General features: G+C 39.0%; 1 protein-coding gene across 3 annotated transcripts in view; it reads left to right on the top strand.

The window, feature by feature from the left end:
• rsf1a (remodeling and spacing factor 1a) overlaps positions 1-13005 on the top strand; it is a 19282-nt gene extending 6277 nt beyond the window's left edge. For 2 of the 3 annotated variants that reach the window (XM_044118672.1, XM_044118673.1), the window contains exons 5-18: positions 186-284; positions 1058-1915; positions 2080-2404; positions 2493-2691; positions 3420-3632; positions 4554-4658; positions 5513-5592; positions 6201-6249; positions 6839-6957; positions 7054-7118; positions 7975-8149; positions 8223-8440; positions 9042-9239; positions 9658-13005. In XM_044118672.1, the coding sequence (XP_043974607.1) occupies positions 186-284; positions 1058-1915; positions 2080-2404; positions 2493-2691; positions 3420-3632; positions 4554-4658; positions 5513-5592; positions 6201-6249; positions 6839-6957; positions 7054-7118; positions 7975-8149; positions 8223-8440; positions 9042-9239; positions 9658-10385 (3431 nt within the window). In that variant the 3' untranslated portion in view covers positions 10386-13005. The remainder of the gene's footprint in view (positions 1-185; positions 285-1057; positions 1916-2079; positions 2405-2492; positions 2692-3419; positions 3633-4553; positions 4659-5512; positions 5593-6200; positions 6250-6838; positions 6958-7053; positions 7119-7974; positions 8150-8222; positions 8441-9041; positions 9240-9657) is intronic. The other variant, XM_044118674.1, reaches the window with a different exon arrangement.

The raw sequence follows: 13005 nt of genomic DNA, 5'->3' as shown, positions 1-13005 counted from the left end.
GCTGTAAAAAAGGAAAATGTTATTTTTTTGAGTCTGTATATTTCAGTTAATAAGTAATCAGTTTAATAAATTAGTCGGTGATTATTTCAATAAATCATCTGATTAATTTTGCTAGGTTGTAATAAAATGACTTAAATCAGATTCAGGTTATGTAATTTGGATATTTTTTGGTTTTGGATCCACAGCGAATGAAGGCGATGGAATCAACAGCGTCAAACTCCCCAAAGCTTCAGAGGAAGAAAATGACAACAAGACGACCAATCCGGTGACAGAAAAGACGCAAGGTTAGCTTTTTCTACTGCTTATGAATTACATTGGGTTGTCTTGTCAAAATTCACATTTTAGCTCTAAATTTACCAGTGTCACGTTGTTTATCCTTACTTTGAAGTAAAGGTCGGACTCCACCTGAAAATCACAAACTTTAACCAACATTTTTGTCTAATTTGTAGTGAAAATATTTTAGTATACTTTAAATAAGACAAAACTAACTTACAAATAACTTTACAGTGAGATTTAGGAGCTTATTTAAAGTAAATAATTCCTTGAAATCTAACTTTGTCCCATTTTATCACATCATAATCTCAAACTTTAAAGTGTTTTACTGGGATTTTATCTGATAAACCAGAACAAATTAATACATATTTGTGAACTCAAAGAAATATTACACATGCTTATAGAAACTCCTATAATCAGCTTCTATTTCCCTGGATTATAAAGCATGGCCGCAGCATGATACTGCCACCACCATGTTTGACCATAGATGGTGTCATTAGCAAGATGAAACAAACGAAAACAAAATTATTTTACATAATTTTGTTTATTATCTTACAGCATCCCCGCAGCATGATACTGCCACCATCTAAAGAACTCCAATAATCAGATTAATATGCTCCTTAACTGAACTTTGAGTTCAGCTTAATTCCTGTTTTAGATGTTCACAGGTTGAAATAGTTTTTTTATTACAGTAACTAGGTAAATTTTGAAAAAGCTTAAACGGTGTGAAACTGTGTCGAGATGTTTCTCTGTGGGTGATAGTTTACTCCTTACTGTCCTGCAGTAATAAAGGAAGAGGAGGTAAAGCAGGAAAACACTGAACCCAAGATGGAGGAGAAGACGGCTGCCTTCGATAACCGCGTCAGCACCATCACCGCCGTCAAGTCTGAGCCCAGGGACGCAGACGGACCTAAAAACGCCGTGTCCGTCCTCATCGCGCCCGGCGCCGCTCTGATGAAGCTGAACAAGGAAGACGAAGCGGAGAGGGCCGCCGTCCGGAGCAACCAGCAGGCGAAAATACCCCTGAAGAAGAGGGACCTGAAGCTGGCCGGTTGCTTCCAGACCAACCACCTGAACAACGCCAGCAGCAGCATCATCGTCTGCAATCCCTCCGTGATCAACAGCAAGGACTGTCAGGGGAGAGACGGGAAGCTGATCAACTCGTTAGAACTGCAAGGAAGCCCGGCGTCCTGTCTGCAGCAGGTCATCACCTCCAGGCAGGAGCTGACCAATGGAAGAGCGCCTCACCCGCCTCCCAGAGACGGGCATAACGGCGTCATCGGTCAGGTCGGAGTCATCGGTCACGTCGGCGTCATCCGCAGCCCATCTGAGCTCCACAGAGCTCCGGAGGAAAACGGGCCGAAGTCGGAACCAAGCGGCGTGAAGGCTGGAGAGGAAGTGAGCCGGCAGTCGGTTCTAGTTAGGAAGGGGCCGCCTGAGCAAGACGCCACCGCCACCGCCTCACTTCCTGCTCATCCAATCCCACCGCTAACGAATCAGAAACCGGATCTGACAGAGAAAAAAGGAGAATCTGTTGGTTTCTCCTCTCAGATGACGGCAGAGAAAATGGACAAGGCTGACCAAAGCAGCGGTCAACAGGAGGAGAACCGAAAAGTCAAAGAGGAACCTGGAATAAACTCAGGTAGGGCTGCAGCTAACGATTATGTTGAATATGTTGGGGGTTTTTTTTAGCAAATGTCTCTTTTTGAGTCTCTATACTCCAGTTAGCGATTAATTGATTACTAAATGAGTTGTTGATTATTTCAATAATCGATTAATCACAATTAATTTGATTAATTGTTTCAGCGCTAAACTCAGGAACGTCTGGAAAAGGAGACTCTGAACCTCAAAAAGCAGAAAAGCTGAATAAGATGATCCAGCAGGAACAAGGGGTGAACGGCGGGCTGGTCAGCGTCGTCAAACTTAAGAAGATCGGGTTTGTTTCGGAACAGAAGAGGGTTCCACTGGAGGAAGCGTCTTCCGAACTCCAGAAAGAAGGAATCCGGCTGAAGATCAAGATCCCACCGCACCGGAGAAACAAGTTACGGAGAAAAGAAGGAAAGGAGGAGATGAAAACCCGAGAGGGGCAGAAGGAAGGGAGGCCGCTGAGGAGATCTGCACGGATCTGCAGGTAGGATAAAAACACGATGAAGTCAAAATCTCCTGCTGCGGCTGATTGTCACTAAACATCCCTCATATATGCACCTTTTTTCTTGAAGATCATCTGCTTTGCCAAACTGCAGGCCAAGCTCGAAGGCGGCAGAGAGCCAGAGAAAGAAACCGCAAAAGAAACAGACTCCGCCTGCCAGAACGAGGGATGAAGAAGAGGCGGATGAGGAAGAGGACGATGAGGAGCAGAACTCACCTTCAACAAAGAACCAAAAACACGAACCCGCTGGAAAATTTAGCAAGCGAAGGGTAACGCCTCTATTGCAGAAGAAAATTAAATGTATCAATCTTTTGGATATCAGATTAGACCTTGGCACTGATGTTCCCGAAGGTTTGCTTTAAAAAAAAAAAAAAGCATTAGCCACTGAAAAATTCAAGATAGCTGCCATGGTTGTCAGGATAGATATATTTTTGTGCAAAATTTGCCAATATTAATCAGAGATTAATATGTTTGGTGCCAAATCATTCATAATTTGGCCCATAGAAATTGCATTCATGGATTCTAAAGTCTGCTATTAGCTGAATGTGTTTGTTGTCGAATTATAGCCTTCTCATTTTGAACCATAGAAATTGTATATATTTTCTTGATCTTGTGTTTTCTTTCCTCTGGTGGGCATTTTTCAAAATGGCTGCCATGGTTGCAGGGGAGAATATATGTTTGCACTAAATTTTGCAGTAATTATTGCCAATGGTGGGCAAAAAGTTAAGTTCGCTAACCACTAATTTGCTAAATAAGAATCTTAGCTGTGCTAATGATAAACCACTAATCGCATAAAAATTAGGGATGTACCGATTGCAGTTTTCTGGCTGATCTCTGGTTACCGGTCTTTTAAAAAGCCTTACCTTCCGATTCTGATTTTGGCCAATACCAATATTTTTTCTCTGAAATGTTCCTCAATATAGCAAGAAAGTTGCTGAATCGGCACCAGCTATTGTTAACTGTAAACATGCAGACGTGACCTGTTGCATCTTTTCAGGGTAAACGAAGGCACGGGCGACCACGATGGACCAATGTTCGCCCCAAGAGACACAAACCAAATGAGGAGGAGGGAGAGGAGGAATGCGGGTGGAAGAAACGAGGAGAGGAGGAGAAAGAAGGAAGCGCCTCAGAGGAGGAGTTGAGTAAATCTGAGGAGATTCCCACTGAGGATGCCTGCACTCACTGTGGCCTGCCCAACCACCCAGAACTGGTACAGACTCACACTTTTTTGTTGTTTTTCTTTCTAGGAAATAAGAAATCGACTGACAATTAATTTCTGATTAATAATTTATTAGATTAAAATTAGTTCCGATTGATTAGCATATAAGGTCCTCTTGGAGACATTTTTTTAATGTTGTAATTTGGCCGCCATCCAGCAGGGGGCGCCGCTGGTCATCCTTAAACATAGCCGTTGATAGAAGATTGCGGAGATACGCTAAAAGAGAAACGGTCTGAACAGAGTCCAATTTGGGATGGAAAATGCACTTTATGCGGTTCCGTTTTGAAATATAAACACTCGACTAGATCCTTAAGCTGAGTTTTACCTTCATTCAGTCGAGCTGCATGACGGAGCAACGTCAATTTCTCTTTCAAAAATAACCGATGTGCTACGAAAGCGACAATGTTAAGATGATGGAAAAAACATGGCGACAATAAGCAAGGTAGATTTTAATGTCTGTGGTGAGATGAGGCAAAGTTTTAACATTCCTCCAGGAACCACGCTTACTTTGTAAAACTTATGCATTTATTTTTGTAAGAATGTCTCTGTTTATGGGAAATTAAGAGTTTAGCATATTTCCGTTCCATTCAGCAACTTGTCAGGTTGCCGTTTTATTATTTCTAAATATGTCTTAAGTTTAGTAACTTGAAAAAAATCACAGTTTCTGTTTATTCGGTCAATATTTAATACAGCTGACACAAAATAATGTTAACATTGTGGCGTAATCAATGTATATATTTCACACCCAAATGTATACTTTTATTGTGAAGGGGAGAAGGTGAGGTAAAACGACACCAACGGTTTTACTTCATTCTTGGTGCCATCCGCAGGTTTTGTGTTGAATTTTCTCATCGGTGTGTGTTATTCGGTTCCAGTGTATTTCCTCAGGTATTTGTGTGTTTTTTTGCTCAGATCCTGCTGTGTGACTCGTGTGATCGAGGATACCACACCGCCTGTCTGCGGCCGCCGCTCATGCTGATCCCAGATGGAGAATGGTTCTGTCCACCTTGCCAACATGTGAGCTGGAAATATTTACAAACGCATTATATGTTTACGGTTCTGATCAGTCAGAAAAATTATGATTTCATACAAATTTTGTGATTCATTTATATTATTTTGTTTCATCTATTACTGTGTCAAATTTCTTTTAATTTTAAATGTAAGTCATGTTTGATATACAGCATTTTTATAACAACTGAAGGTAACATAATTACTAATAAACATTAATAATAAACTATGTGCCTGGAAAACAAATGATTTTGCCCATTTAAAAAGGCTGGTTCTGCTCTGGGGATTCATCATAAAATCAAGAAAATTACAGAAAACTCTGAGCATCATTTGCATGAACTTCTTCAGTCAGAGGCCTTGTCATGACTGCTGTAACATGCATCAACAACGCAGAGGAAAATTATATAAAATGAGTTACAACAACAAAAAAATGCTTTCATCCACTCATACAAACAAATTTAAAGTTCTAGTTTTATTCTTAAGTTCAGTTTATTTAAATTACTTCTTTATCAATTATTGAGGCTGATGGTTCAGCAAATTAACTTTTGAGAGTAACGTCTATAAGATCTTTTATTTTGTTTTAACTGCCTTTTCATTCAAAACTTTTTGTTCATTTTAAACTGGAAATCAATTGAATAAACAATAGAATAGTGATAAAGTTGTTTTTTTAAAATTATAATTACAGTTTTGTGTCATATAATTTACTGCATCAGATAATTTATTTTCTGATGTAGCTGCAGCAAGTCCTGGTTAAGGTTCATGTTTTTGGTTTTTAAATTAGCAGTGTTTCCCTCATTTGACCACAAACTGACGGCTGGACGCTGGAGATGGGATGAATTGACCTGTATGTGTTGTTCTTGTAGAAGATGCTGTGTGAGAAACTGGAGGAGCAGCTGCAGAACCTGGACAGCGCTCTGAAGAAAAAAGAACGGGCAGAGCGGAGGTAAACCAACAATAAATGATTGTTTTTCAGCATCTTTATTTATGTGTAAATTGCACTGAAGGTAAAGTTTTGTGTGGCCCTTGGACGCTTATGAATGGTTTACTCCAGCAAATGGAGCTGATGCAGATGTGTTGCTTTGCATGATATTTTCAATAATAAATGTATATCTTAGATAATATATTTTAGGTACAAAACATGTATTTTCCACTTTTTCTATTGTTAAAGTGAGCAGTGCCACAACTCTCCAACTTTCTACCCAAAAACAGATTTTATCACACCCAACAATTAAAATGGGCTAAATGCAGTTAACAGTTTTCAATTCTCGTGATTTGATTTCTTGACCAACAAGTCATGAAACTGTACAACATTGAGACACTTTTTCAGGCATTTTTAATTAGCACTTTGTAAATAAGTGCTAGTCTGTTATATAAATTTGAAAAATGGAAACAAATGAGATAAAAAAAATATAGATTTTTGCATTTTTGTTGAAGAAAAATACAAATAAATTGTGGCTCCTGAGTGCTTTCACCTTAGAGATTTTGGTCTTTTGTGCAAAAAGTTTGAACACTGCTGACAAAAACGATTCTCAACATTTTCCTTCGTTCCAGGAGGGAACGGCTGGTTTACGTCGGCATCAGTGTGGAGAACATCATTCCTGTAAGTCCGGTTCTGCCACGCTACGTTAAATTTGTACACTGCAAAAACACAAAATCTTATCAAGTATTTCTTGTACAGTTCTTGTGCAAATATATTATTACACTTGAAATAAGACAAACTAACTTAAAAGTAACTTTTCTGCAAGATATTGGAGCTTATTTTCAATCAGTAATTCCTTAAAATTAATAGAAAGTAAAATGTTCCACTGGTAGAATATTCCACTGCGCCGTTACCTAGCAACTCCAGCCAAGCCCAGCCCGTCACCTAGCAACCCAGTTCTAGTTCCACTGGCAGATACTTTTACTTTAAAATGTTTTGTTTAAAGTTAAATAATCTACCGGTGGAACTATTGTTTTTTCATAAAATTAATAAATTACTACATGAATTAAGCTCCGATGTCTTGCTAAAAATAACTTTTAAGTTAGTTTCGTCTTACAACAATATTTGCATTGGAAACTGGACCAGAAATATTTGGTAAGATTTTGTGTTTTTGCAGTGTAACTGTCAGGTTTTATCTGTGCGCTCCTACATGTTTAGTGGATTTTTTTTGAAGAGGATTTTGTTTGCAGTCATTTGTTTTGTTTCTTAGGAGGGAGATGTGGAAGAGGAGGAGGAGGAGGAAGAGAAATCTACCAAGAAAAAAGATCCAAAAAAGACCAAAAACCTGGGGAGGAGATCAACCAGGACCAGGAAACACATCAGCTACAGGTGGGAGCGGGTTTGGTTTGACGTCAGGGAGAGTTTGTGTCATTTTGCGTTCTGTGACCCGTAACGAAGGAAGGTTGAACTCTGGTTCTGGTGCAGGTTTGATGATTTTGATGACGCCATCGATGAGGCCATAGAGGAGGACATCAGGGATGTCTGCAGTGGTGAGAACTCAATATCTGAGCGTTATTTAATACTTAGACACCCTTTGCCACAATATAACCACAAACCTTGGGTCTTAACTTTGACTAGGCCATTCGAACTATGCTGTCTTGCTAGAACATGTCTCAAGTTTTTTGCCGCTGCTCAGTTTTTCTTGCAGAATTTGTTCTATTTTACCTCAGTCATTCCTGTCTATGGAGGAGTATTAGAGCCATTGTATGAAAAAATTAAATTATGAGAATAAAGTTGTAATATGACGAGAATAAAGTCATAAAATTACAAGAATAGAGTTATACAAAGTACGAGAATAGTCAACATTTTTTTGTAATTAATATTACCACCTTGATCAATAAAGTATATTCTATTCTCTTCAAAATTATTTTTATTTTCTAACACTCCAACTCTGACTGACTAACTTATACCTGCTGAGTAACAGGATGGTTGTGCAGGAGGCTTCACTTCTGCTTTTCAAAGATGTGCGGTTGTATAATTGAGCATCTTTTCACATGTGAGTGTAAGCGTTGAGTTGGGGGCGTGGCCAGCAGCGGCTTATTTGCATTTAAAGGGACAAGAGGTCCAAAAACAGCAGAATAGGCAGAAATGAGCAGAATAAAATAATTTTTTTTTGCAAAAACTGCAGGGAACATGTTTTGTATAGACCAGAGCCACATGCTGACCTGTTGAAGGAAGCATAACAAGTCATCTTTCCTAATCATGTGACTCTGTGTTGGTCCTTAATATAAAATGCCATTGAAATACTTCAGGTTTGTGGTTGTATTGTGACCCAAAGCCCTGTGACCGAGTTCTAAATGTAGCTAAACTTTTAAGTTTTTTAATTTAACTTTTACTGAGTTTCAGGAGCAGAAACGGGGAAAGAGATCCCCTCCGTTCTGTCTGAGGGCGTGAAGGAGAACCAGCGGCCAATCAGAACCCAGAGCCGCACCGCCAGGAACAAGAAGAGACGGCGGCTGAACGACCTGGAGAGCGACAGCACGGCGATAGAGAGCGAAGAAGAGTTCATGCTCAGCAACAGGTCACCATCGCGGTTTTATATTTCCTCCTCCTCCCTGACGTTCGTCTGATTCCTTCTGATTTTCATCCTGCAGCTCGGAGGAAGAAGAATTCGCCGTTTCAGGTGGCGACGACGGCGAGGAGGACGATGAAGATGCAGGCAGCGACGGCGGCAGCTGGGACAGAGGCGCGCGTCCCAAACGTGGCGCGAGAGGGACGCCTAAATTCAAACCCAGGAGGCCCCAATGCCGGGGCAGGAAACGGCGGCGGAGGCGGTCCAGCGAGGAGGAGGAAGAGACGGATGTAGAGATGGGTGGGTGCCATCACTTCTTCTTCTCTTTAATTTAGGTTCTAATATTAGCCGTCTTGTTAAAGATGCGTTATAAAGCTTTAAAATTATTAATCAGCATAAGTTTAGAAATCAAACTTTGAGAACATTAATTTGTTCTCATTGTCAGAAATTATGAGGGTTAAAATGATTAGTCGGATTATTCAGATTTATTTGATAAATCATAAATATTACATTAAAAGAGTAAAAATAGTGTGTAGTTATGAGTTTCTTAAATATTTCAGTAATTCCTGGAAAAAAAGATTGGTAACAGTTTTAACAAAACATTTACAAAAATGAGAAAATAAAATGCAAACAACAAAAAAATACTTTTTTTCAATGTAATAATGAGAAAAAAGTATATAAATATTATTGATACTTGTCGTTTTGTTGTGGACGTTTAATTTGGGATTTATTCCAGAAATATTTATTCCGTAAATAAACAAAGATACTTTTAAAATGTATTACATTCACTGTAGAACCAATGATCCTGAACCCAAATTGAGGTTAAAACAAAACCCAGAATCCTGAATGTTTCCCGTCCAGAACTTTATTGTTTTATTATTTTGTGTTTTTTGTTCAACAGATTCAGATCGGTTCAGCGACATGACGGACAGCGACGCAGACAGGAAGAGGCGTGGCCTGAGGCGGGGCCAGCGCCAGCAGGTGAACTACCGCGAAACATCGGAGTCGTCCGACAACTCCAGGACGTCGGCCAAACGGCAGCCGGTGAAACGACGCGGCCGACCGCCAAAGGAGCATTTCTCCAGCGACTACAGCGACGGTCGGCAGCGCCTCTCGATTCTTTTGTTTTCATTACAGTTTAGTTTTATTTTGTTTTGACTTTATGTTTGTCTAATTCCTTTAGTTTTAAAGTTGCTTGTTTTTATTAGTTATTATTAATCAAATTTTGTTTAGTTTCAGTTTAGTTTTTAATAGTGTTGTGTATAAATAAGTATCGTTTATCGCAATAATTTCTGGGACAATTTATCATTCAGCAAAATGATCTTGACTCGTTTAGCTAATTTACCTAAATTCGAAAGTCTAATTAATATATACATAAACACAAAAACAATGGATATTTCATATATAATTTCAAAAAGTTTATTTCAGTTATCAAAAATGTTTTCAGTTTTTATTTTGTTCGTTTTAGTTCACTAGAATAACTTTGCTTCTCTCATTTTCATATTGTCTGTTTTTAGTTTCCGCTTCCTCGAGAGACTCTGAGGATGACGAGGAGGAGGAGGAGGAGGAGGAAGATGGCCGGCGGAGAGTGGACAAGAGAAGAAGAAGAGGAGCGGAGGAGGAGGAACTCCGGACCGGCAGGACGAGAAAGAAGCGGAAAAGATACGAGGATGAGGAGGACGAAGAAGGAGGACGGCGGCTGAAGAGGAGGCGGCTGAGGAGGGAGGATGAAGATGATGATGGGAGGAGGAGGAGGACGGAGAGAGACGAAGAGAATCCGGAGCGGATGGGCCGGGGGAAGAGGAGGGAGATGCTTTCGCAGCAGCGCCGCAAACTCCTGGCTCAGATGCTGAAGAAACGCCGACCGTCCACCGACGAAGACGAGTCCGACTCGGACGATTCTCAGTCTTCATCGGGAGACGACCGCCCGATCCGCAAGAGACTCAACCGCATCGACTCCGATGACGACGAGGACGAGAGACGCGTCGATTCGGACGACGAAGACGAAGGACAGAAGAGGAAAAAGTCGGAGCACAAAAGCGACGGCGGCGCTCAGGAAAAGGGGCGGAGCCTGTCTCCGTCAAACAGACACCAGACCTCCAGAGACGCTGAGAGACGGGAGAGACACAACGGCCCCACGCATCCCGCCGAAGACGAGGAGGAAGAGGAGGATGAAGAGGAGGATGAGGAGGAGGAAGGCCAGTCGGACTCATTGAACTCTGCCCAGAACAGCCCGCGGTCATGATGGCCGACTCTGTAAATAAATCTCCAATGTTTTAGTTTTCCTTTCTGCTTCTCACTCTTCTTCTGTGGTGGAGCGCTACAATCCCAAATGCCTCCGACCTCCACAAACGGATCCGGGCGGCACCGAAGCAGCGTGTCCGCCCGGCGGAGCGGAAAACCCGGAGTTGGTTCATCGTAGCAGAAACCTCCAGCTAGCATCGGATCGAACTCTTTACAGCGAGGTGACGACCAAAATCATTCAAAATAAAACTGGGAAGACGAGAAATAAAACCCGAAAAGCTTATAGGAAATTGTGATTAATTATTAGGATTTGATATTTTATTGGCTAAGTTTAAAAATGTGTATATATAGTAGATTTAAAGTAATGAAAGCTCCTGGTTTATGTATTTTTTTATTACTTTACGCCCACCTTGTTTTTCTGTATTTGTACCTCTTTAACTTTTTTCACGTTTTGTCACGTTTGCCACAAACATCAGTGTGATTTTATTCTTTTTTTCTTTGATAGACCAGCATTTTCTTCAGAACAAAAATCTGAAAAGTGTGGCATGCCTTTGCACTAGGCAACACATTTTAAAGACACGTTTTTCACTGCAAAAACAAAATCTGAGCAAGTAATTTCAGTCTAGTTTCTAGTGCAAATGTCTTAGTTTACATAAAGGAAAACAAGACTAAATTACAAGTCACTTTCTGCAAAATATAGGAAGTTGTTGTAAGTAAATAATTTCTTAGTTATATAATATTTCACTTATAATATTGGAAAAATGTCACAAGTGAAATAATCTTCTTGTACGTTTTCATCAATATTAAGGAATTATTGACTCCAATCAAGCTCCTATATCTTGCTGAAAAGTTACTTGTAACTTAGTTTTGTCTTATTTTAAGTGAAGATATTAGAAATGAGACCAAAAATACTGGCTAAGATTTTGGCTTTTTTTTCACAGTGTTTAGCCATTAGGCTAACTACACTGGATGATAAAGCGATTAAACCCTCTATTGTGTCCAAAAAATGGACTGAGAAAAAGGAACAGCAGTCGGGATGCTTTAGCATTAGCATTAGCAATTGAACCTCTTAGTCTATTTATTCAGGAAAAACATTTGTTCCATATTTCCAGACCGTTTCCTACGTCACAGTCATTTGGGTCATGGAGGAGTACATTTCCAGGGATTTTCAAATTAATTTTGCATATCTATAAATAAAAACTAAAAATATCTGGCTATAAAATTACAACTTTCTTAAAAAAAATTCACAAACTAAATGTGAGATATTGAGACCAGGATGTTATCTGACAGTATATTTACAATAGGAAAAAAAACTTCCAGAATGAAGTGGTGAATTTATATTTTTCAAAGTCTAAGTTGCTGATCTGGGTTTTTTCTGGATCAGAACTCCATTTACCTAATTTTTAACTTTTTAATGTCAGAGGATATCTTAGATTAATATAAACATTAATTTATACCTTTTAATCATGGAAAATTGTAATTTCTTTCCTTGAAAATTTGCAACTTTTTGACACCATGTTGTGTTTCCTGTGAATACGTTGTAATTGTACGATGGATTTCTAAATTGAAAAATTACGTCAGTAAAGTTGTAGTATTACGTCTTTACTCTCAAAATATTGACTTTTTTTTCCCCATTACAATTTTTTCCTTCTATTATTTCGACTTTATTATTATTACGGCTTTATTTATGTAGTACTGTTTTATTTTCAGAATGCTGATTTTATTCTCATAATATTACGACTCAAAATATTCTCATACTATGACTTTATTATCAAAATTCCTGTTTTAGTATTTCTGTTAGAACAATAATCTAAAAACTTAAGATTTTTTTTGCAGAAATTTACTCCTTCGTGTCCATTTTTAGGCCCGAGCAGCAAAGCACTGCGAAGGCCTATTGTTTTTTTTCCTTCTTTTTTTATGGTCTCAAGATTTAGTCATAATATCCTGGTTCTCTCTGATGTCTCTGAAGAGTTAAACTTTTTTTCCTTTTTAATGTTTACACTGACAGAAACCAGAAACAGTGAAGCGCATTTTCCTTATACAAACTTATGACACCACATTTGGGCAAATGAAGATATGAAAGCAATAATAATAATCAAAGAGTAAATTTGTGTCAATTTTCAGAAAATTACAAGAAACAAGAGATTTTCTCAGTTTGAAACGTCACAAATTTGCTAATAAAAAAATCAGTTTTTACACTAAAGAAACAGAAAACAACAACATCGATGTTTGTGGTTCTAATGTGACAGAAATCTTGAGAAAGTTAAGTGTTGTCAATGCTTTTGCAAAGCACTGTTTAATTGCTATATTTTATTCTTTAAAACTGAATTATACAGCAAATATATCCCCCTTATCCATTTCATTTAAAACATTTGGATTCAGTGTTTTTCAGTTTCCAGCTACTTTTTTTCACAAATCGTACAACTGGAGGTCCAGGTTTGCTGTACATACTGTCTGTATGCTGTTCTTTGTAAGATAATAGATGTCCTGTTTAGTCTTCTTGTAAAATATAGTGTTATATTTTATATAAGAAGGTGAGGAGAAGGGATGCTGCGAGCGCTGAGTTTAGATCGATCGGCTTTCTGCGGTTTGCTTGTTTTCTTTGAGAATCTGCCGTGGGG

Source organism: Gambusia affinis, linkage group LG06 (genome assembly GCF_019740435.1).
Source record: "Gambusia affinis linkage group LG06, SWU_Gaff_1.0, whole genome shotgun sequence".
Lineage (NCBI taxonomy): Eukaryota > Metazoa > Chordata > Actinopteri > Cyprinodontiformes > Poeciliidae > Gambusia > Gambusia affinis.
This window is presented reverse-complemented; position numbering and strand designations above follow the sequence as displayed.